The following is a 20,785-nucleotide window of genomic DNA, read 5'->3' as shown; positions in this document are numbered from 1 at the left end:
AGTGGGGGCAAGATGGAGCACCGTGCTTTGGGCCAGCGTCCGCGAAGAGCTCCGCAGCAGGAATACAAAGTACCCTGGGATGAGAGCAAACAGCCAGTGCTTCCTGTGGCCAGTCTCTGCTCAGAACCATTCCCTCCCAGAGCTCACCAGTCTCTCAAACATACAAGCGGCGTTTCGGGGATGCTGAGCAGACAGATCCTCCAAATGGAATGTCCGAGCCAACAGCTAATGAGACAGGGAAGCCAGCTTCCACTGTCCTTTTCTACTCCGTGTTCTTCTGACGTATCTAGAGAATCAAAGGGCATGCTGTGTTTCCTGGGGTTTTTTTGTTGTTGTTTTTTTTGTTTTTTCCTTTTTCGGGACGGGACCTGTTATTCTTCTCTCTGCCTGAATAGAGATGGAAAAATTGGAGGGAAGTATTAACTTTTTTTTTTTAATGTTTATTTATTTTTGAGAGAGACAGAGACAGAATGCGAGTGGGTTAGGGGCAGAGAGAGAGGGAGACACAGAATCCGAAGCAGGTTCCAGGCTCTGAGCTGTCGGCACAGAGCCCGACGCGGGGCCTGAACTCATGAGCCGCGAGATCATGACCCGAGCCGACGTTGGATGCTCAACCAACTGAGCCACCCAGGCGCCCCGGAAATATTAACTTTTAAAGCAAACGTGGAGAAAACGAGTGTAAGGGATGAAACAGGTTGCAAAGTTATTTTTCTTTTAATGACACGGGTTGTCTTGATCATGGAATGAAGGGGGCAGAGTGCAAAACAGCAGCACGGCTAGGCTAAGGCAAGCCATGGCCAAGACTTTTGGTCCTGGGCTCAGGCCCACTTGGGGCTTTAAGTGAATCAAATAAACAAAAAAGCACGGAGAGGAGCCTGGACAGTTTGCAGGGCAGAGAGCCGCTGCTGCCCGGTCTGGCCCAGAGCTCAGCACACCTTTCTGGAAAGGGGGCGTGGGGTGAAGGATGAAAGGAGGTTTAAATGAGAGAGTATTTCTACCCTGAATCTACTCATTACAACACTTGCAGGAACCGTCTGATCAGTGCTTCAGAACGGGGGTCAGACGCTAGTTCCACGCCACTGCCGGGCCTCGCCCTCCACACCTCTCCGGGCCCTGCACGCTCCGGCGACACGTACCTGCTTACCCTACTACCCGCCCCCCCCCACTACCATACCCGGCGTGATTCCGAGCCTTCACGTAAGCCACCTTCCCGCCCTTCCTCATCTGTCTGGAACGTCCCCGTCAATGTCAAGTATGAGTCCGTGGTATTCCCTCGCCCACTGGGCCATCTCTCTCTCTCTCTCTCTCTCTCTCTCTCTCTCTCTCTCCCCTTCTCACTGCACTTTTTCCGCACGCCTCCGCTTCGTGTCGAGGGTCTGCGTGTCTGGTTGCCGGCAGACTCTAAGCTCCTCGAGGGCGGGGGGCCTGTGTCTTACTTTCTCGTCTACCTCTGCTGCCTGGAGCAGTACCTGGCTCGCTCAGGATGCTCCGCCAGCTCGTACAGGACAAAGGCACAGGTGGGATCAAGCTCTGCCCATCTTAATTTTATCCTAAAGAGAGAAATGCGACCCGAGAGACTGAGCGCCCTCTGGGTTCCATACGTTTTCAGAAGAAATTGCTACTGTATTACTTTTGCATCCAGCCTCCCTGGTTCAGGTGAAACCAAAGGAATAAACTCACAGAGGGGCATTAGAAGTGGCCCCTCCGTCCTCAAACTTCAGCTGCTGTGTGGAGTTAACCCCAAACGTGGCCTTCCAGCCAGGTGGGCCGGCCACGAGTTCTCCCCACCCCCCAGGACAAAGCCCCCAGAGCCGAAGCCCGGACTGTGTCCAGCTCCACGAAGCTGTGGCAATCAGCTGTGGCTGATGGAGTGAGCCACCGACGCGGTCCGCTTCCACACCCTTCCACACAGCCAGCTCTCTGACCTCGTGCACTGGGCACACTGAGACGTGCCCTGCCGGGTCCCCTGGTGAGGACAACACACAGATCTTAAAGAGCTGCTCCTGCAAGGCCAGGCTCCTCCAGACGTCTGTCATCATCAGCAGACAACCCAGCAGCAACGTCCGCGCACCCATTACACGAGGTAGAAGTGGTTCCGAAAACTACGCATGGGGGAGAGGGGGAGGGAGGGGAGACGGGGTGCAGGGTGGCTGTGGCTTCAGGAAGGCTGGGAGGTTGGGACCCAAGGCGACAGCTGCTGGCAGTCCAAATACAGTCCTCCTCCTGCTCAAAGACCAGAGGCAAAGAAACGCAGGCAATGCACTGGGCTGCCTATTTTTAATTTATTTCTTTTAAGACCACCTTCTCGCAATTTCCAGAGAGAAAATACAAAACAAGAAACAGACTTGGTTTCAAATACATAAACAGTGCTGGAGTTGAAAGCATTACTGATAACATTGCTACAGAAGAATGTCAGCTTACTCCAGGGCACTTCAGTATTCCTGAGGCGTAGACAGGATTTCTCTTTTCCTCCCACTGGGATGTTCTCAGGTGGAAGTCACTGTTCCTGCTCCTGCAGAGGAGGGACGCTCTGATTAGAAGTGCGCACACAGCATTTTGACAGCCATCTCTAACCCGAGGGACCAACGGGCCCAAAACTCAACACTCAGCTTGCTTTAAAACAGTCTCACGAGGGGGCGCTTGGGTGACTCAGCGGGTGAAGTGTCCGACTCCGGCTCAGGTCACGATCTCACGGTTCGGGAGTTCGAGCCCCGCGTCGGGCTCTGTGCTGACGGCTCAGAGCCTGGAGCCTGCCTTGGAATCTGTGTCTCCCTCTCTCTCTGCCCCTCCCCTGCTCGTGCTCTCTCTCTCTCTCAAAAATAAACAAACATTAAAAAAAAAATTAAAACAGTCTCGCAAGAGGACCATAAACACCCCTCCCAGGCTCTTAAGAGCAGCTCCCTCATCTTTGAGGGAGGAGCGAGGGAAAGAACAGGTCTGCCTAGTCGGTACCTGGACAACCGTTCCTACAACTCCTCAAAGGGTGCGTCACAGGTGAGCGGACAGAGCGTGGCTCTGGAATCAAACAGTCCTACTAATGAGGGGATCTCTGGCCAGTTTCTCAACCCCAGTAAGATCTGTGTTTTCTCATCTGCTCAGCGAGGGGCAGTAAAACCTCTCCCACTAATCTCTTGGGAGGGCGGGCTAGAGAAAGCACAGAAAGCGGGGGCACCGAGGAGGGCCCACAAGGCAGCGCCGGCACCCGACAGGCAGCCACCATAAAGTGACTGCCCTGCAACAGCCCCGCGCCGCGCTCCTCTCTTCAGAGAGGAGGATGACAGCGCAGAGAGGCACAGACTCAAGTTCAGATAAAGTTACAAGGCCACGCTGGAGCAATCCACACAAGGCTGTAGAATCGGAACAATATTTTCCACAGTAATTCCCCACCATTAAATGTATAATATGCATATAATCACGCCTGAGCCATTACCCATGACAACCCAGTTCGGAACAAAGAGAGTCTTTTAAACAATTAAAAGCCCTGAAGCTCCTCTCCTGTTCCTTTCTGTTCTCTTCTCCCAAATCCGGCCCGAGTGCCAAGAAAGCGAAGGGTCAGGGAGCAGTGGAAACTGCCCGTCGTCAGCCTCGGCCTCTCCTTGCGCTGTCCCTCTGATTACCTCACCCTGGCTTTGCGGAGATGGCGCATAACATGGAGGGAGGCGACAGGGCAGCCAGGCTCCCCGGCTCCCGACTCCCTCGGCGAGCATGCGCACACGGGTCGCTCGGGCAGGCAGCTGACAGTGTGGGCAGGTTCTGAGAGAGAGGCTACCGAGCTGTGGCGGGTACGGTCATCTGGGATCCGGTGACCCTTGCGGCTACGGCTTTTGACCAGAACTGGGACACTCCACTGCACCACATTTTCTGCTCTGCTTGTTATTAGGGTGGAACAACGGCTAAGCCAACCAATCACCCTTCCTTGGTCGGCCTCAACTATTCCCACCAACGTGCCTCCTTCTACAGCACCTCACGGCTTACAAACATGTTCACGCTGAATTCTAACAGCAACCCTGTGGGTAGAAATTACCACCCTGTTCTTATGGACGGAAGACAGAATCTCAGAAGCAAAAACTCAAGATCACACAGGAAGCAAGCGGGTGGTGGCCCAGGACCCACGCCTGGGTGTCCTGGCTTCTGGGCTCTCCCCGCCCCCTCCCCCCAAGGCTGCCCAGATCAACTGGCTCTAGCTCACGGTGACCCAGAAAGGAGACGATTCGACACAGCCAGGCAACGGGACACTCTTCACTGCAGCTGGTGCTGCTGCAAAAACTCTGCCTTAGGAAGCCTGGGGCCACGAACACGTCTAATGGGGTATACAGTGCACGTCACTCCTTCACTCCTTCGTTTCACTTTTGTCTGAGCGTCTACTTCGTTCTGGGCCCTGGGGATACATAACTAAATACACCCGCGTCCCTGAGCACCCGGCCTCCCGAGATCCTTTCCCCTAAACCCCGCGGTAAGCACGGTACGGCGACGGGAAGGCTGCGACACACGAGACCCTTAGGAAATGTGCTACTTTCCTCCCTCTCAAGGCACGTTACAGTTTTTCATCGTGTCCGCATTAGTAAAAATGTCTGTAGACAAGGATGTTGGCAGAATCACTGGGACTTACTACAGTCAAGAACCTCCCCTCCTCAATAAAAAGCAGAGTCGTGGCTGAGTCCCAGCTGCTGGGTTTCGCCCGAGCGTGTGTGAGACGTGAACGGGGCACTCCACGATGCCGCACGTGAGCGCCACTGGCAGGTATCGAAGACAGATCCACTTTACCGTGACGATACATTTCCAGGCAGGTTCTTCAGCTGCAGTCGCTAGCAAGACAGTCTATGTGTGAACGTACACGTGCATCTCGAGGGACAGTGGAAGGAGAGACTAGGCACCCAAGCGGGGTCAACACCACGAGACGCCAAAGAGCAATCAGGAGCTCAGTGACACGCACAGTCTATTAAGTATATGTGCTCCAAAGAATTCTTCAGAGACTCAGGAGAAACTCTTTGTCTTTTAAAAGAAAGAGAAATATCAATTCTGTACGTACTTTGACGTATTTTCCATGTAGAAGATATGGAGCCTGGAAATCATGCTGACAGTTGGAGTAGGCCATTCCCAATCCCATGCCAGAACCAAAGGCTAAGGGCCACATTCTTCCTAGTGAGCAGAAAAAGGGAAAATCCCAATAGAGAACGATTAAGAGAAGATAAAGTTTTTTGTCTGGCTTAAACACATTGCTTAGGGTTCCATAAATATTCAGCATGCCTCCTACTGATGCCATTCATTTCTATCGATGTTTAATCAACGGCCAAAAACCAGGAAAGGGAGTCCTTGAGTGAACCTATTAATTTAGCAAATAATTACCTGGTACCTATGCTGCTAGGTTTGAGGTCTTCATGAGTGGTACAACACGGAAAACAGTAGACACAGTCGAACATTTTAACTTTTCTATGTCAGTTCTTTTTTTTCCCCCCAAACTTTTATTTAAATTCCAGTTAGTTAACAAACATCAGTTCTAATCATTTGCTCATTTTAACTCATTTCTTAACCTTATCAGAAATAATACCACCCTCCAGTAAGGTGCTTGAGTTTTAAACTGAACCAACTGAATTTTGATGACAGGAAGTTGTGAGGCTTACTTAAGCCAAGACTGTAAATGATTCTTTTATATCAGCACCAGGTATTAATTGTGATTCTCTAGTAATGTATCCCCCCGCTCAAGTTCTTCATGGAAAAGGGGTCAAAGCGACCCCTCCGGCTTCTGTTCAATATCCCAACGTCAGAAGTTCTTACACAGAACGAAAGCGTTTCTGGTTAAAAGGCATGTGTATTTCTGGCCCACTTGTTTTTCTTACCAGTTGGACTCTCATTTTCAACCTCCTTGAGAAAAAAAAGTATAATTAATTTGAAATATTTGAGCGTGCAGATTTGGCCAAATGACTCACTGGCAGAAAGTAGAGGCTTTTCAAATGATATCATATTTAAGATATCAGGCACCCTGACTCAATGCCCAGGGGAAAGTCTAGAGATGCCCAGCCCATCCTGACCTCTTTTGAGTCCACGTTCTTTGTCTAGCATATTTGACAGAGGCCTCCCTAAACCCGTAAGTGTATGCTTGGCAACCATGTGGATGTGCCCTCCAGAAGCGTCCCTGCTATGTGTATGCACACACTAGGACATTATGTTGAAAAGGCAGTAAAAGTCACACTTACTTTTAAAGAAGGTAAGTGAGAAAACCAGTCCTAATCCAAAACCAGTACCTACAAAGAGGGAGGAAAAACATGTTCAATCTCATAATAGTAATGTGACAAAAATAAAACGAACCTTTCATAAATGTGAACATCTATAAAACATAGTACAAAAAAAAAAACAAAAAACTTGGTACAGAGCTGATCTTCTCATTTCTAACTTTTTAAAATTTTTTTAAATGTTTTCATTTATTTTTGAAACAGAGAGAGACAGAGCATGAGCAAAGGAGGGGCAGAGAGAGAGGGAGACACAGAATCTGAAGCAGGCTCCAGGCTCCGAGCTGTCAGCACAGAGCCCGATGTGGGGCTCGAACTCACAAACCGCGAGATCATGACCTGAGCCGAAGTCAGACGCTCAACTGACTGACCCACCCAGGGGCCCCAATCGTTTTCTTTACAAAAAAAAAAAAGATAAGAAAATCAGTGCACAATTTAATTAAGTAAATATGGCTTGAACTTCAATAATAAATAATAACATTGGTATAATCATAGCTCTGAATGCTAGCTGTATCGTTTTCGTAAGATATGTTAAAATGAATGTAGAACCTTTAAAAGAAATGTTTTACCTAAAATGTGGTACCAGTTTAGGGGCAAAAAATCACCTCCTGTACTGCAGTGATACACATCCCGGACTTTGAGGTAAACTCATTTTGCCATTATCAGAAAAGTTACACACACCAAGGAAGAGAAGCAAACTCTGATTTTGAATTTTTTCAGACTTGCCAATTGTTTTCAGACCTTTCAAAAGTATTCCGATGCTCTTGACAGAGTGTCTACTCCAGGGTCCAAGTGCGCCCCCAGCCAACCTCTTTACAGTTAAGCGCCACAAAAAAGCCCCCCGTTCCTCACTTTGCCTGCACAGTTTTCCAGTTTGTGCTGCTGGAACTCCAAGAGCTTCTTCTCTAATCATGACTTTAGGCTACTGCGGTGTCAACACTCAGAGTTCTCCTCGGTCGACCAGCCTGACCTCTCTGCTCCAAACCCGGAACTTCGGCACAAGCAACCTCCTTCCCATAATTTTTCATCCACCCAAGCAGCGACCCAGCTGATAGTGGCCTGAAGAAACTGCTTATGCTACTTACTCGGAATGAGTTCTGGTAATTGTCCCCTGCCACATGTATGTGGCCATGGTGTCGCTTTCTTTCTCGTGACTAAATCCTACACGGATAGGAATTTTAATTAAAAATCATTACTTTGCCCTGTCCAACAGACCCTGCATTAGGTTCGGTGCTCAACCTTAAAAAGCAGTATCTTGGGGCACCTGGGTGGCTCAGCCGGTCGAGTGTCTGACTCTTGGTTCAGCTCAGGCCGTGATCTCGTGGTTCATGAGATGGAGCCCCACATCTGGCTCTGTGCCGACAGCGCGGAGCCTGCTTGGGATTCTCTCTCTCCCTCTCTCTGCCACTACCCTGCTCGTGCTCTCTCTCACAAATATAAATAAACATTAAAAAATAAATAAAAATACAGGGATGCCTGGGTGGCTCAGGTCATGATCTCATGGGTTGTGGGTTTGAGCCCCGTGTTGGGCTCTGTGCTCACAGCTCAGAGCCTGGAGCCTGCTTTGGATTCTGTGTCTCCCCCTCTCTCTACTCCTCTCCCACTCATGCCCTGTCTTTATCAAAAATAAACATTAAAAAATTTTTTTTAATAAAAATAAAATAAAAAAAAATACTAACAACTTTAAAAGATACATAAGAAGCAGTACCTACAGGGTGCCTGGGTGGCCAGTTGGTTGAACATCCAACTCTTGGATTTCAGGTCATGATCCCAGGGTTGTGGGACTGAGCCCTGTGTAGGGCTCTGCACTGAGAGTGGAGCCTGCTTAGGATTCTCTCTCTCTCTCTCTCTCTCTCTCTCTCTCTCTCTCTCCCCCCTTCCCCCCCTTCCCTCTCCCTCCCCCTTTCCCCTACTTGCACTCTCTCTCCCTCTCTAAATTAAAAATAAAATGCAGTATCTGAAAATCACTCATGTCACCCCAATTTCCATATAATAAAATGGTGGAAAACTAGTGAGCTTACAGACCACAATAGTTAACCTGTTCAAAGCTGACATCATTTGAGGAAAAGGAACTAACATTTTAGTATTGTCCACACGTACCCAACATTCTCTCGCCACTGCCCCTAAATTCTCTTTTAAACCAAACATCAACTTGATACGGTATTAGGCCCCATTTTTCAGATGCGGGAAATAACTTGCTCAAGGATACTGGTTAGCGGCAGAGTAATGAACTGGGCCCAAGTCTGCCCGACTCCAAAGGCACCGTACCCCCTGTGCCTCGACACTGGAGTCCCCTACGGTTTAAACCCCTAAACAATCACTACCTCCCAAGGGAAAACTGGGAGTGTCGAGATGCCTACAGCCAGTCAAGTAAGATACAGCCAAAAAGCAAATTGTGCTTCCCACACAACAGCCCAGAACGCTAGGCAACCAGGGTAGTAACAAGTCTACACAAGGCCACAAGGGCTTGTTCAGATTCATTCCCGGACTAATCCTGTCACACATGTCACAGACACAAGTCTACCTGGTAGACGAGCTTCACGAGCTTCAGAGAACGGGAGCGATCGCGATTGATACTCCTTGGCAAGAAAATGCTGTTGCCTGGTTTATAAAATGGCACAGGGTTCAATTTCAAAGCGACTTGCCTCACCCCCTTGCAGCTGGAAGATGAGTAAGACAGTAAATTGGTACTAGAAAATGAGGTAAAGGATTTGGACTGGCTTACAGATTTCAAACCGGGCAATGGGATGGGGAGGTAGGCCAGTAAAAACATAATGGCTTACAATCAGAGCTTTCGGTCTTCTCCATCTGGAAGGCAACTTTTTGGCAAACAAATCAAAAGCCCAAAAGGAAAATATTCCAGCACTTTTCTTGTCCCTCTGACTCCATGCCTGTCTCTCCTATTTTTCCCCAAGGAAAGAAAGCTCTCTGATGCTCAACTTTTCCAAGTGGTAGACCAAGAATGATGGCAACCCACTGCTACCAGCATCGCTCGTCAGAGAGGAGAGATGTTTCAACATCAACCCACACAGAACAGGAAATCTTTACACGTTTAAGTGCAGGTGTATGTCCAGTCACCCAGTTCTGCTCCCAGCAGAGGCATCCACCTGCAGGTAGGAGACCAAAATCACAGCTCAGACTGACCAAAAGACGGAGGGTGCTCTACGGCCTGACACTGGGCTGCTACACCTTCAATTCTTTAGAGTGGTGTTTTCCTCCGTTTCTGTATTTTTAAGACACAAAGTAATAAGACTGTTCTCTCCAGAAAAAAAAATAACACAGAAACTGATTTTTCAATGCCAGTGTTTTACTTAAACTTAGCTATCTCGGTTATTTGACAGATTAGCAACGGTGCAGCCGCTGATGAGTTTCACAGGCTCAAGTTCTCACATGCTGGATTCCTTTTAAAAGCAACATGTTGCTTCAAAGAAAGTCCCACCTGATCCGGGGACACCGACTCTGCAGCTGTTTCCACTAAAGATCGGCACCTCGAGGCCACGTTAAACTTCGTAACAATAAAACATGAAAGGTTTGTCTTACAATAAAAACAAACCCAACGTAGAAAAGAGAAGAGTTTTCTCCGCCTTTGGCCACTTTTTTGTGTTGTTGCACGACAAGCTCTCTTAGAGGAAAAAAGCCAAAGGAAAAAGTACAAAGCATTTTTCACCTTCCCTGGAAGCAAATATTTAACTATGAATAAGGTTTATATAACTGCCTTCCCCCCACTCAAGCCTGTTCTTTTGGTCAATGCTGTCTGGAATGACAAATAAACCTAAAGAAATGCCTGATTATAGGTACACATCTTCTTCATGGCAAAGTCCAGTTAAGAGGGGAAGGAGGGGGGCAAGGAAACACACACACACACACACACACACACACACACACACACACACACACACACGAGAAGCCTTATGGAATTGACATTAGGCAAGGAGCCCGTGCTCCGAAACCATTTCTTTTGGAGAGGAAAAAGAATTGGCACAAATTCTTTCAAAAAGAAATTACTCCAAATCAATCTAACCCTGCACTTCAATGCATGCTCAGTGCCCAAAAAGACATCATAAAACCGGCTAGTAGATAAACCCAAATTTTTAGGAAGGAGCAATCCCTGAGTAGTTCATCTGATACTATCTTAATAACAAAACAAGGAACTCGCTCCCACTAATGACATATAAAATACGGCCCTATCTTATGCCCAAGCAGATTTGGTAACAAATTTAAAAGAACAACAACCAATCGCAGTACACCTGCGTATGCCTTAAGCCACATTTTGTGTCAAAAAGGGGAGAAAATCAATATATGTTGATGGCCATTACTGTGACATACAGACAATTTCTGGTTTCAACTTTATTTAGAAAAATCTTTGCTCTCACCATGCCACGTATCATGAAGCTTTACTTCACTGCCAATAATTAAGAAGCAAACATAATCAGCAAGAATTAACAAGCAGGCTACATAATCTCATTGCAGTCTGGGGATAGAAATGTACTCTGGATGTCAGCCCCCAAACAGAACAAACTGGGGCAATGCCTGCTCCTGCGGAATCAACCCGGTAAAAGTTGCAATTGCCAATGGACTTTGCAGTTAAGGAGGAATAGCTCGTTGTCTGGAGTCACACAAAAACAAATTCTCACAAATTCACTTACGAAACATTTCTATGAAAGATCACAGGGGGGCAAAAAAGACCAGGGACCCATTTTATTTATCAATAACTTAACATATGATAACTAAGATCTCACTCTGGCTTACATTTAACATTTTTATTTATTCTTCTGACTTTTTTTCATTTTTGTAAGTTTTTAATTTTAATTCCAGTATAGCTAACATATACATATACAGTGTTATAGAAGTTTCGGGTGTACGATACAGTGATTCAACAATTCTATACATTACTCAGTGCTCATCAGGATAAGTGGACTTACATTTAACACTTTATTTTTTTTTTAATGTTTTTTTATTTTTGAGAGAGAGAAAGAGAAACAGCGTGAGCGGGGGATGGGGGAGGAGAGGGAGAGAGGGAGGGAGGGAGGGAGGGAGAGAGGGAGGGAGGGAGGGAGGGAGGGAGGGAGGGAGAGAGAGAGAGAGAGAGAGAGAGAATATCAATGAATCTGAAGCAGGCTCCAGGCTCTGAGCTGTCAGCACAGAGCCTCACGCAGAACTCGAACCCACAAACGCTGAGATTGTGACCTGAGCCAAGGTCAGACGCTTCATGGACTGAGCCACCCAGGCGCCTCACATTTAAAACTTTTTTTTTTTAATTTTTTAACATTTACTCATTTATGAGAGACAGAGAGAGACACAGCATGAGCAGGGAAGGGGCAGAGAGAGGGAGACACAGAATCTGAAGCAGGCTCCAGGCTCTGAGCTGTCAGCACAGAGCCCGACGCGGGACTGGAACTCACAAACTGCGAGATCCTGACCTGAGCCGAAGCCGGACGTTCAACCGACTGAGTCACCCAGGCGCCTGACATTTAACACTTTGAATGAAGCTCCTAAATTCATCAGCTTAATGTATGGTTACCAATACTAACATTTGACCTGTACCTAAAAATTAAGCGAAACTGCAAAGCAACTCCATTTTAATTTCTATAACTTCTATCAAAATGTACGAGCAAAAACTTCAGTACCATTGCAACTGGCAGTCTGTGTACATGAGAAGCTTCAGGAATTCCACACCAGTTTTTAAGATCCCTAGAAGCCACGTGCCAAGCAACTCTGTTCTTAAATGTCTGAAAGAAAAGATAAAGGTTCTAGAACAAGGAGGGCTTTCGTCTCCCTCTAAGTGGCGTGGCAAGAGGACCAGTGCCATCACGAGGCGGGCCTGAGTCGACCACTGCTCCACAGCTAGCTCTCTGACGTCAGCTCAATTATCTAACGTCGCCTGGCCTCGCCCCACTCGGCTATCGAGAAAAAACCACCTCACTGAGTTGCGGTATCAGGAAAATACAAGGTATCTGGCAGTGTCTGGGACCTAATTCGAATTCAGTAAGTGGTAGTAAGTTCTGTTACTTCTCTAATGGAACTCAAAACAGGTCAAAAGTGTCACATAATAGTTCATCCTCTATTAAAATACAGTCCACTGGCTTGACTACAGACCACACTGTGGGTGAGTCACAGCTGAAAGTCACAACCTTTCTCCCAACTCTGAGTGGGAGCTGCAAAATTGCATCAGCAATTTTGTATAGGAACATATCAGGTCGTGACATACACCTTCTAAAACTAGGGGATTCTGGGGCGCCTGGGTGGCTCAGCTCGTTGAGCATCCAACATCGGCTCAGGTCACGATCTTGCAGTCCGTGGGTTCAAGCCCTGTGTCGGGCTCTGGCTGACAGCTTGGAGCCTGGAGCCTGCTTCGGATTCTGTGTCTCCCTCTCTCTCTGGCCCTTCCCCTCTCGAGCTCTGTCTCTCTCTCTCTCTCTCAAAAAGAAATAAACATTATAAATAAATAACAAATACATAAATAAATAAATAAATAAATAAATAAATAAAGGGGATTCCTTCAGACTCATTGTTAACTAGAACATTTTGCTTCAAATATAATAAAGATTTTCCTAGAGCTATCTTGTGTTTCATAAAGCTGTATTTATGCTTTGAACCTGGATTAGTATCAAACTGATCTGTTTATAATGGACATGCTTTCCTGTTCAATCATGTTTCTATCAATGCTATTACAATCATCACATGCATTTGTTATAACAGAACAAACAAGAATGTGCTTTTATAGAGAAGCACCCTTGGGACTGAGTTTAGTGAGAATTACATTTCCAAGAAACATTCCTGATTTATGAAAGATGCTCAGGGCCCAATTTATGAGGAAAAAAATAAATAAACAAACAGTTTTAAGTCAGCTCCAAACTGTGTTACTTAATGCTTTGAGCCAAAGACGGACTGTCCCAGGTGTCCACGTGGAAATGCCAAGTCATGTGAATTAACCAAGAAAGTGTGCCGGGCCAAAGACCCAGAGATGGTAAAGTCAGTGTGTGTTAATCAGCTTCTCAAAAGTCAACATCGCTGTAGGGTATGTGGGAAACAGAGGAAGAAGGGGCTATCCGACAAGACCTCCACCTTCCTGTGGCTCTCCAGATTAGACAGGGGCTGGAAGGAACATCTGTAGGACTGTCTCGGGTAGACATCAATTCCCGGGATTCTGATCAGAACAAGCAAACCAGTCAGCAGAAAGAAGCCAAAATAGGGAAGGTAAATGTGGAAGTCACTACTGATGTGCTCTGCTTCCAGAGAAGCCAAGCTCACTAAAAGGGTCCTTTTAAATGAATGTGTGTATGTAGCACACGATCCAACTTCAGAATTCTGACAGTCATACGACTTTCCAAGGCACAGAAGAAGAAACAGGTTTGGCACACATTTTACTGACATATAACTAGTTAATAAATTCATATGTGGGCATAGCATGTAGGAAAATGAGAAAAAGCTCTGAAGACTTTATTTAAGAGAGACTGGAAAAAATGCAGAATTACTACATTTCAAGAAACACAATAAAGAATGCAATGCATTACATCTTTTTGGGGGTGGGTGCTTTGGAGGTACTAACACTTACAGAGTGCCAGGCACTGTATTATGTTTCTAGATATTATTTCATTTGACCCACAGAGGCACCTTCTAAGGTGTATTATGGTCCCATCGTCCAGAAGAGGAAACAGTTCAGTGGAACCGACTTACCCAAGTACACACAACTAAAAAAGGAGAGTTCAAACCCAGGCTGTCGGACTCCAAAGTCATGGCTCCTTCCTACACACGTGGCTCCTTCCTATGGGTAAGCAGAAGACCAGAGCACCTGGCCTATCACTACATATGATAACTATGTGTTTCTGGATCTTGGCAGGTAACTTATGACTGTGCTACTCTTCAGTCCTTCAAGAAAGAACAGAAACTGCAGATGTCTGACTTTTCAGGAGTGCTAACAAAAACCTGAAATCACTTAGAATCAATGACAAAGAGTCAACAATTCAAGCCGGGAAGTACTTCCCTTTGTGCACTGGCTAGAGATCAAATGAATCCAAACGGGCTGAGGGCTGATAAAATGAATCCAAATTCATCCAAACTGCTCAAAAGGGAATTTTCTGGTGAGTCCCTTCCCTCCCAACACCCCCAATCCCTCTTGCCCATATCAGCAACTGGATTCTCCTCTTCGGGAAAGGAAATGGAAGAACCGGGGATTCAGGATACCCGACACGTACGTTGTTATAGCCATTATGTTGTCACCGACTCCTGACTCAAATGAAAAATTCCATGGAGCAACAAGAACCATTAACTCCTTTTCCTTACACATTTACTTCATCTACAGTCACTAGCATTTACTAAGCAGAAGACACAGGGGATCCGTTTATTTACCTCTGGAGTACATCACTCCAATACATAGTGTTTATTCTTTGAAAAGTGGGAACTGTTACCCAGTGCTTCTATTTCAGTTATAAGGTTATATGGACTTGAGGCAAAGACAGGTTAAACATGAATTAGAATACTGGCTAGGAAGGAATAGGGGACATTCTGAAGGCACCAAAACATGACAGCTCTTAATTCAGCAGGCAGTTTCTTGAGATACGTAATGTGACTGAGGCTGTGCTTTAGTAAGATTCGTCCAACTAAGGTGTGCAGGAGCACTTGGAAAGGAAGAGACATTTTGCTGGCAGACTTTACAGGACTTAAGAACTGATTAAGTGTGTGTATGCGGATCTGGAGTTTGGGGGCTGCAAAGGGGAAAGGCTGTCAAAGAAAATGCTGAGAACTTCTACCTGGATAACTAGAAAAACACTGGTGCTATTTATAACATTCATCAAGTAACCTTTTTTTTTTTTTTTTTAATGTTTATTTTTGAGAGAGAGGAAGGGAGCATGTGTGGGGAAGGGGCAGAGAGAGGGAGAGACAATATCCCAAGCAGGCTCTGTGCTATCGGTGCAGAGCCTGATGCAGGGCTCAACCCCAAGGACCGTGAGGTCATGACCTGAGCCAAAACTAAGATTCGGAGGCTTAACCGACCGAGCCATCCATGTGCCCCCATCAAATAACCTTTTAATACCAAATTCCATCCCCCCCCCCCTTTTTTTAAGTTTATTTATTTTGAGAGAGACAGAGACAGCACAAGCAGGGCAGGAGCAGAGAGAGGGAGAGAGAGAGAATCCCAAGCAGGCTCCACACTGCCAGCGCAGGACCCAATGCGGGGCTCAAACTCAGGGACCGTGAGATCGTGACCTGAGCCAAAATCAGGAGTCGGACATTTAACCAACTGAGCCACCCGGGCGCCCCAATACCAAATTCCTTTAATCTAAAATATAACTGAGCTGTAAAAACGCAACATGTACAACATTTTCAGGAACACCACAAGACATGAGTGAAAGGCACTCACCAAGCACTTACTCTTCGGGGTTCAATGACCTCATCTAATCCTCACAGCAAACTTCTTTTATCAGCCCTGTCTTAGTGACCAAGAAACTGAGACAAAGAAAGGTTAAGTAGCTTGTCCCAGGTCACACATCTGGGATTTGAACCAGGCAGCCTGACTCCCAAGGACACGTCCTTGATCGCCCCCTCACAGATACACAAAGCTATTACAATAATTTTGACTCCCCAAAGTAAACGAAATACCTTCCCAAATTCACCCTGGCCAACACTATGCATGAGCGTTACCTTCATCACACAAACTGAGCCCCTACTGTGTGCCAGGTGCTATGCCAGGCCCTGTACCCAGTAAGATTATCGTCCAGAGTTAGAGCCAACTGATAATTAGAAACTCAAAGTGCGGGGTGCCTGCGTGGCTCAGTCGCTTAAGCGTCTGACTCTTGATGTCGGCTCAGGTCATAATCTCGTGGTTCATGGGGTCAAGCCCCGCGTCGGGCTCTGTGCTGACAGCTCAGAGCCTGGAGCCTGCTTCAGATTCTGTGTCTCCTTCTCTCTGCCCTTCCCTGCTCACGCTCTTTCTCTCTCTCTCTCTCTCTCCCAAAAATAAACATTAAAATAAATAAACTTAAAAAAAAATAAAGTCATCCTTGTCTTTAAGGAAAAAAACAAACTCAAAATGCAAGGTACCGTGACAGAAGCAGGGTGCACAGATACCCCAGCCACTGTGGGGGCTAGAGAAGGGGCAAGGGAAAAGGGCTGCAAGGAGCTCCTTGCTACCAAATTAGCCAGTGTGAGGTAGATGGAGCCAGAATCTTTCGTGCCACACTAAGGACCCCGGCCTCTGTCATAAGCAGCAGGGAAGCAAGAGAGGGAATTAAGCAGGAACAATGTATCTGATGTGCAGTTGACAACGGCCCTCTCTGGCGGCAACGGGGACAGAGGTGAAGAAGCCTCCATCAGAGATGGGAAAACCACGAGGACAGAGCTGTCACAGCAGCCCAGCGGGGAGACAAGTCCAGACCGCCGACTCTCCTCCGTCCATCAGACTGAAAAATGTTACCTTGCATATTCTGGTCTCTCCTCAACAGCCCCACCTCTGCCTTCCCTGCATCCCCCGCGAGGCAGAACTGAAAGGGACGGTATTCGAGGTGAGCAGGGCAGGTGAAAGCGGGACTCTGGTCAGGGGTTAGGAACTTCTGAGCAGCGGGAGTGACCACACTCCGTGATGATTCATAGATAAAAGATCCTTAAGGAAAGACACAGTCATGGGCAAAGGCAAACAGAGACAGAAGAGGGGCTCAAATATTTGAAAAATATACCAACGGTTTTGCAATGAAGGTACTGTTGGTGCAAATGGGGAATGTCCCAAATGAACATTTGCAAAAGGTGTTGGAAGGATTCACCTGAATTTCAGGGTCTTCTGTAAGAAACCAACGTTTTCTCTGCTATTCAAATCTGGCTCGAATAAGGTGCCCAAGACTCTAAGGCTAGGCAATAGCACCCAGCTGACCTTATTTTCCAGTAGCGGTCTACACTCTTTCGTAAAGGCATCATTATTCTACAAAGCCCCACAAGTAAGCCTCCCCAAATCACTGGACTTGCATACATAAAGAAACCAAGAATTCAGTTTTCATAAACTAAGGAAAAAAAAAAGTCTTCTGAAATAGAAGTTATGAGCTAAACTGAATTTCAAGTTGCAGCAGGAACAAGGAGAAAAGTAAGTTGTGGTTTTTCAACAGTCACAGCCAATCTTTTCTGGGAATTTCTAAGATTGGTAGCATATAGTCTAATGTCAAGGAAATATATGACCAGTGCAGTAATATACCGTTTTGCTTCTAATGAGAGTGGGATATTTATAAACTCGTGAGTTCAGGGTTTGTCACACTTAGGCCTATGCTAAAATGGTTAAAAAAAAAACCAAAAAACCTACAACTAATGGATTTCAATTTATCATTTGAGATGATGCCAAGAAAGTAGCAGCTTTCTCAGGAAAGCTTCCTAGTAAAAGGTGAATTATGTTGCTTAAATCATTTGCTTCGGGTAATCATTTAAAATCCAGCAAACAGAAATTGAGTGGTTTACATGTGCAGGTTCTGACAATCAGAAACACTTGTTCTAACTGGTAAACATTTGTCAAAGTAAGTCTGCCAATCTGTCAACAATTATGTCAGAGTGTTACAATAATTATAAATTACCCTAAGCATTCTAATGCAGCTTTAAGTTGGATAAAGAAACTTGACATAAACACAGTAGATTCCAATTCCTCCCATATATGCTGTTAGTATTAATCAACAGTTTTAAAATTCTACCTGAAGGGGCACCTGGGTGGCTCAGTCACATAAGCGTCTGACTCTTGATTTCAGCTCACGTGATGATCTTGTGGCTGGTGGGATCAAGCCCCACGTCAGGTTCTGTGCTGACAGCTCAGAGCCTGCTTGAGATTCTCATTCTCTCGCTCTCTCCCTCTCACTCTGCCCTTCCCCTGCTCGTTCGCAGGTGTGTGCAAATAAATGTTTAAAAAAATAAATAAAATAAAATCCTACCTGAAGATACACAACTGAAGCAACTCTGGAAATTCTGGACAGTTTTAAACAAACGCTGCCATCTGTCAGCTCTCCCAGCCATGCCTCACACCATTTTGCAACTCAGCTCCCCGTCGTTCATTAACATTGACTCATATCCCTCACACCCCATACGCTTCTCATATGCACGCATGTGGGGTTTTTTTAAGGCCCTTATAACAATGTACTATGCTTTGTTTAAGGTCATTCTGATGATTGTTTATTCCTTTTCTTTTTTTTCCCTTCATTTCTCACCTCAATTTCAGTTGCTGAAAGAGTACGCGCCTAGAGATGTATGAATATATGACCTGTGTTGTGTGAGTATTAGTCTGAAAGGGCTGTGCCTGGGGAGCCATAGAGAGTAAGCCATAGAGACGTAAGCCTGGGGCAAGGTTTCTCAACTTCAATTCTTTTCCGTGTACCATTTTCCGTGTACAATTCTTTGGTGCTCTGCACATCACAGGATGTTTGGCAGCATCCCTGTCCCCCCCCCTTCTAGGTGTCAGCAGCACCCCGACTGCCCCGTCCCCCGGTATGGCAACCACACGAGTTTCCAGACGTTGCCCCCAGGGGGTAGAAGGTAGCGGTAAATCACTCCCAGTGGAGAACAAACTGATCTAGGCGGTTACAATCTAGAAAGTGCTTCCACACCCATTTAGATTATTATCTTATCCTGAGCCTCATCACAACCATGTGGGGACTAGCATCCCAAGCGTACAGACGAGGAGGGGCATCTAGCTGGCTCTGTGGGTAGAGCACACGACTCTCGATCTCAGGGTCATGAGTTTGAGCCCCACACTGGGTGTGGAGCCTCCTTTAAAAAAAAAAAAGAAAAAGAAAAAGAAGTTTAGAGACGAGGAAATTGAGGCTCTGAGACAGCCAAGCCCACCTGGCTTTTCACCATCCCGCAATGCTTCTCCAGCTAACGTCCTTCACCTTCCTCACCCTTACAGTGAAAGGCTTCCCTTCCTTCTCATCTGCCTTCCTTTCAAAGCAGAAAGCCTTCCTTCCAGAGAAATCTTCTCTGGTAGCCTAGTACATGCAATAGATAAAGCTGAAGCTACTATTTGAGGAGTCCAAGTTGCATCCAGACCCCACCTCCTAAACCCATACTTGTCCCAAAGGGGCCCCACAAACTGTAGGGCTCTACAGAGCACATTTTGAAAACTGGTGATAAACGCACTCCCCTGTCTATTCTAACGGAGAAGCTATAGGATTTTCATGGCCATCTCTCGGTTAGGGATGGTCTCTAGCTAAAATGGGAACCAGCCACATCCAGGAGAAATCAAGCTCCAAACTAAGTTATGGGTAAGTGGTAGGGGAATGGAGAGGGTGTGTGTTTGGGCCCAGTGTGTGGGTAAATCTGGATGGAGGAGAGAGATCATAAGCTGGGATCAGAAGACCATGAAAGAAGCAGTCTCCTGGACAAATCCGTCCAGTATCCAGAATAGGCAGAAACAGGTTCCAGACAAATTACCCTGTATGAACAGACCCTGGAAAACACATCTCAACCTCCCCAGGCATCAATTTGCTCATCTCTGAAACAAGAGGGTTAAAGAAAGTTAGTGGTTATCAGCACTCCCACCCCACCTTTTTTGAAAGCAATGAAGTTATCTTCCCAAATAGGTAAATAAAACAGACCACAGTGGAGCTGCTCTGTTGGGGAAAAGGGGAGAGGCTGGAGGCCCAACCAGAAAACCACTTGCTTCATGTCCCCTCATCTTCCTCTCCCTACCTACTCCCACCCAGAGACAACCACTAAGATGCTGTGGAAGACAGTTAAAAACCACTGGACCAAATGAATCCCTAAGGTTCTTGCTGGTTCCAACAACCCATCCTTCTTTAAGTTTATGAATTCACGGAGGTTATACAACTGGGGCCTTCCAAAGCAACAATGGGCCATCACATCCACCATGAGCAAACTCAATAACAGGTCACCCAACAAGAAACTGCATTAACATATACCAATATATGGGGCGCCTGGGTGGCTCAGTCGGTTAAGCGCCCAACTTCATCTCAGGTCATGATCTCATGGTTTGTGAGTTCAAGCCAGGCATCAGGCTCCGTGCTGACAGCTCAGAGCCTGGAGCCTGCTTCAGATTCTGTCTCCCTCACTCTCTGTCCCTCCCCCACTTGTACTCTGTCTCTCGCTCTCTCTCTCTCTCTTAAAAATGAACATTAAAAAAAATTAACATGGGAATGCAAGCTGGTGCAGCCACTCTGGAAAACAGTATGGAGGTTCCTCAGAAAACTAAAAATAGAACTACCCTACGACCCAGCAATGGCACTACTAGGCATTTATCCAAGGGATACAGGTGTGCTGTTCCAAAGGGGCACATGCACCCCCATGTTTATAGCAGCACTATCGACAATAGCCAAAGTATGGAAAGAGCCCAAACGTCCATCGATGGATGAATGGAAAAAGAAGATGTGGTATCTATATACAATGGAGTATTACTTGGCAATCAGAAAGAATGAAATCTTGCCATTTGCAACTACATGGATGGAACTGGAGGGTATTATGATAAGTGAAATTAGTCAGAGAAAGACAAAAATCATACGACCTCACTCATATGAGGACTCTAAGAGACAAAACAGATGAACATAAGGGAAGGGAAACAAAAAGAATATAAAAACAGGGAG

At 46.3% G+C, this 20,785-nt stretch overlaps 1 protein-coding gene across 1 annotated transcript in view; it reads right to left on the bottom strand.

Annotated features, from left to right (window-relative positions):
* Positions 1-2,380: 2,380 nt before the first annotated feature.
* MICOS10 (mitochondrial contact site and cristae organizing system subunit 10) overlaps positions 2,381-20,785 on the bottom strand; it is a 34,013-nt gene continuing 15,608 nt past the window's right edge. The window contains exons 2-4 of the mRNA XM_007083757.3: positions 6,195-6,242; positions 5,030-5,139; positions 2,381-2,512 (exon numbers count right to left, since the gene is read on the bottom strand). Of these exons, the coding sequence (XP_007083819.1) occupies positions 2,498-2,512; positions 5,030-5,139; positions 6,195-6,242 (173 nt within the window). The 3' untranslated portion in view covers positions 2,381-2,497. The remainder of the gene's footprint in view (positions 2,513-5,029; positions 5,140-6,194; positions 6,243-20,785) is intronic.

Source organism: Panthera tigris, chromosome C1 (assembly GCF_018350195.1).
Source record: "Panthera tigris isolate Pti1 chromosome C1, P.tigris_Pti1_mat1.1, whole genome shotgun sequence".
Taxonomy (NCBI): Eukaryota; Metazoa; Chordata; class Mammalia; order Carnivora; family Felidae; genus Panthera; species Panthera tigris.
This window is presented reverse-complemented; position numbering and strand designations above follow the sequence as displayed.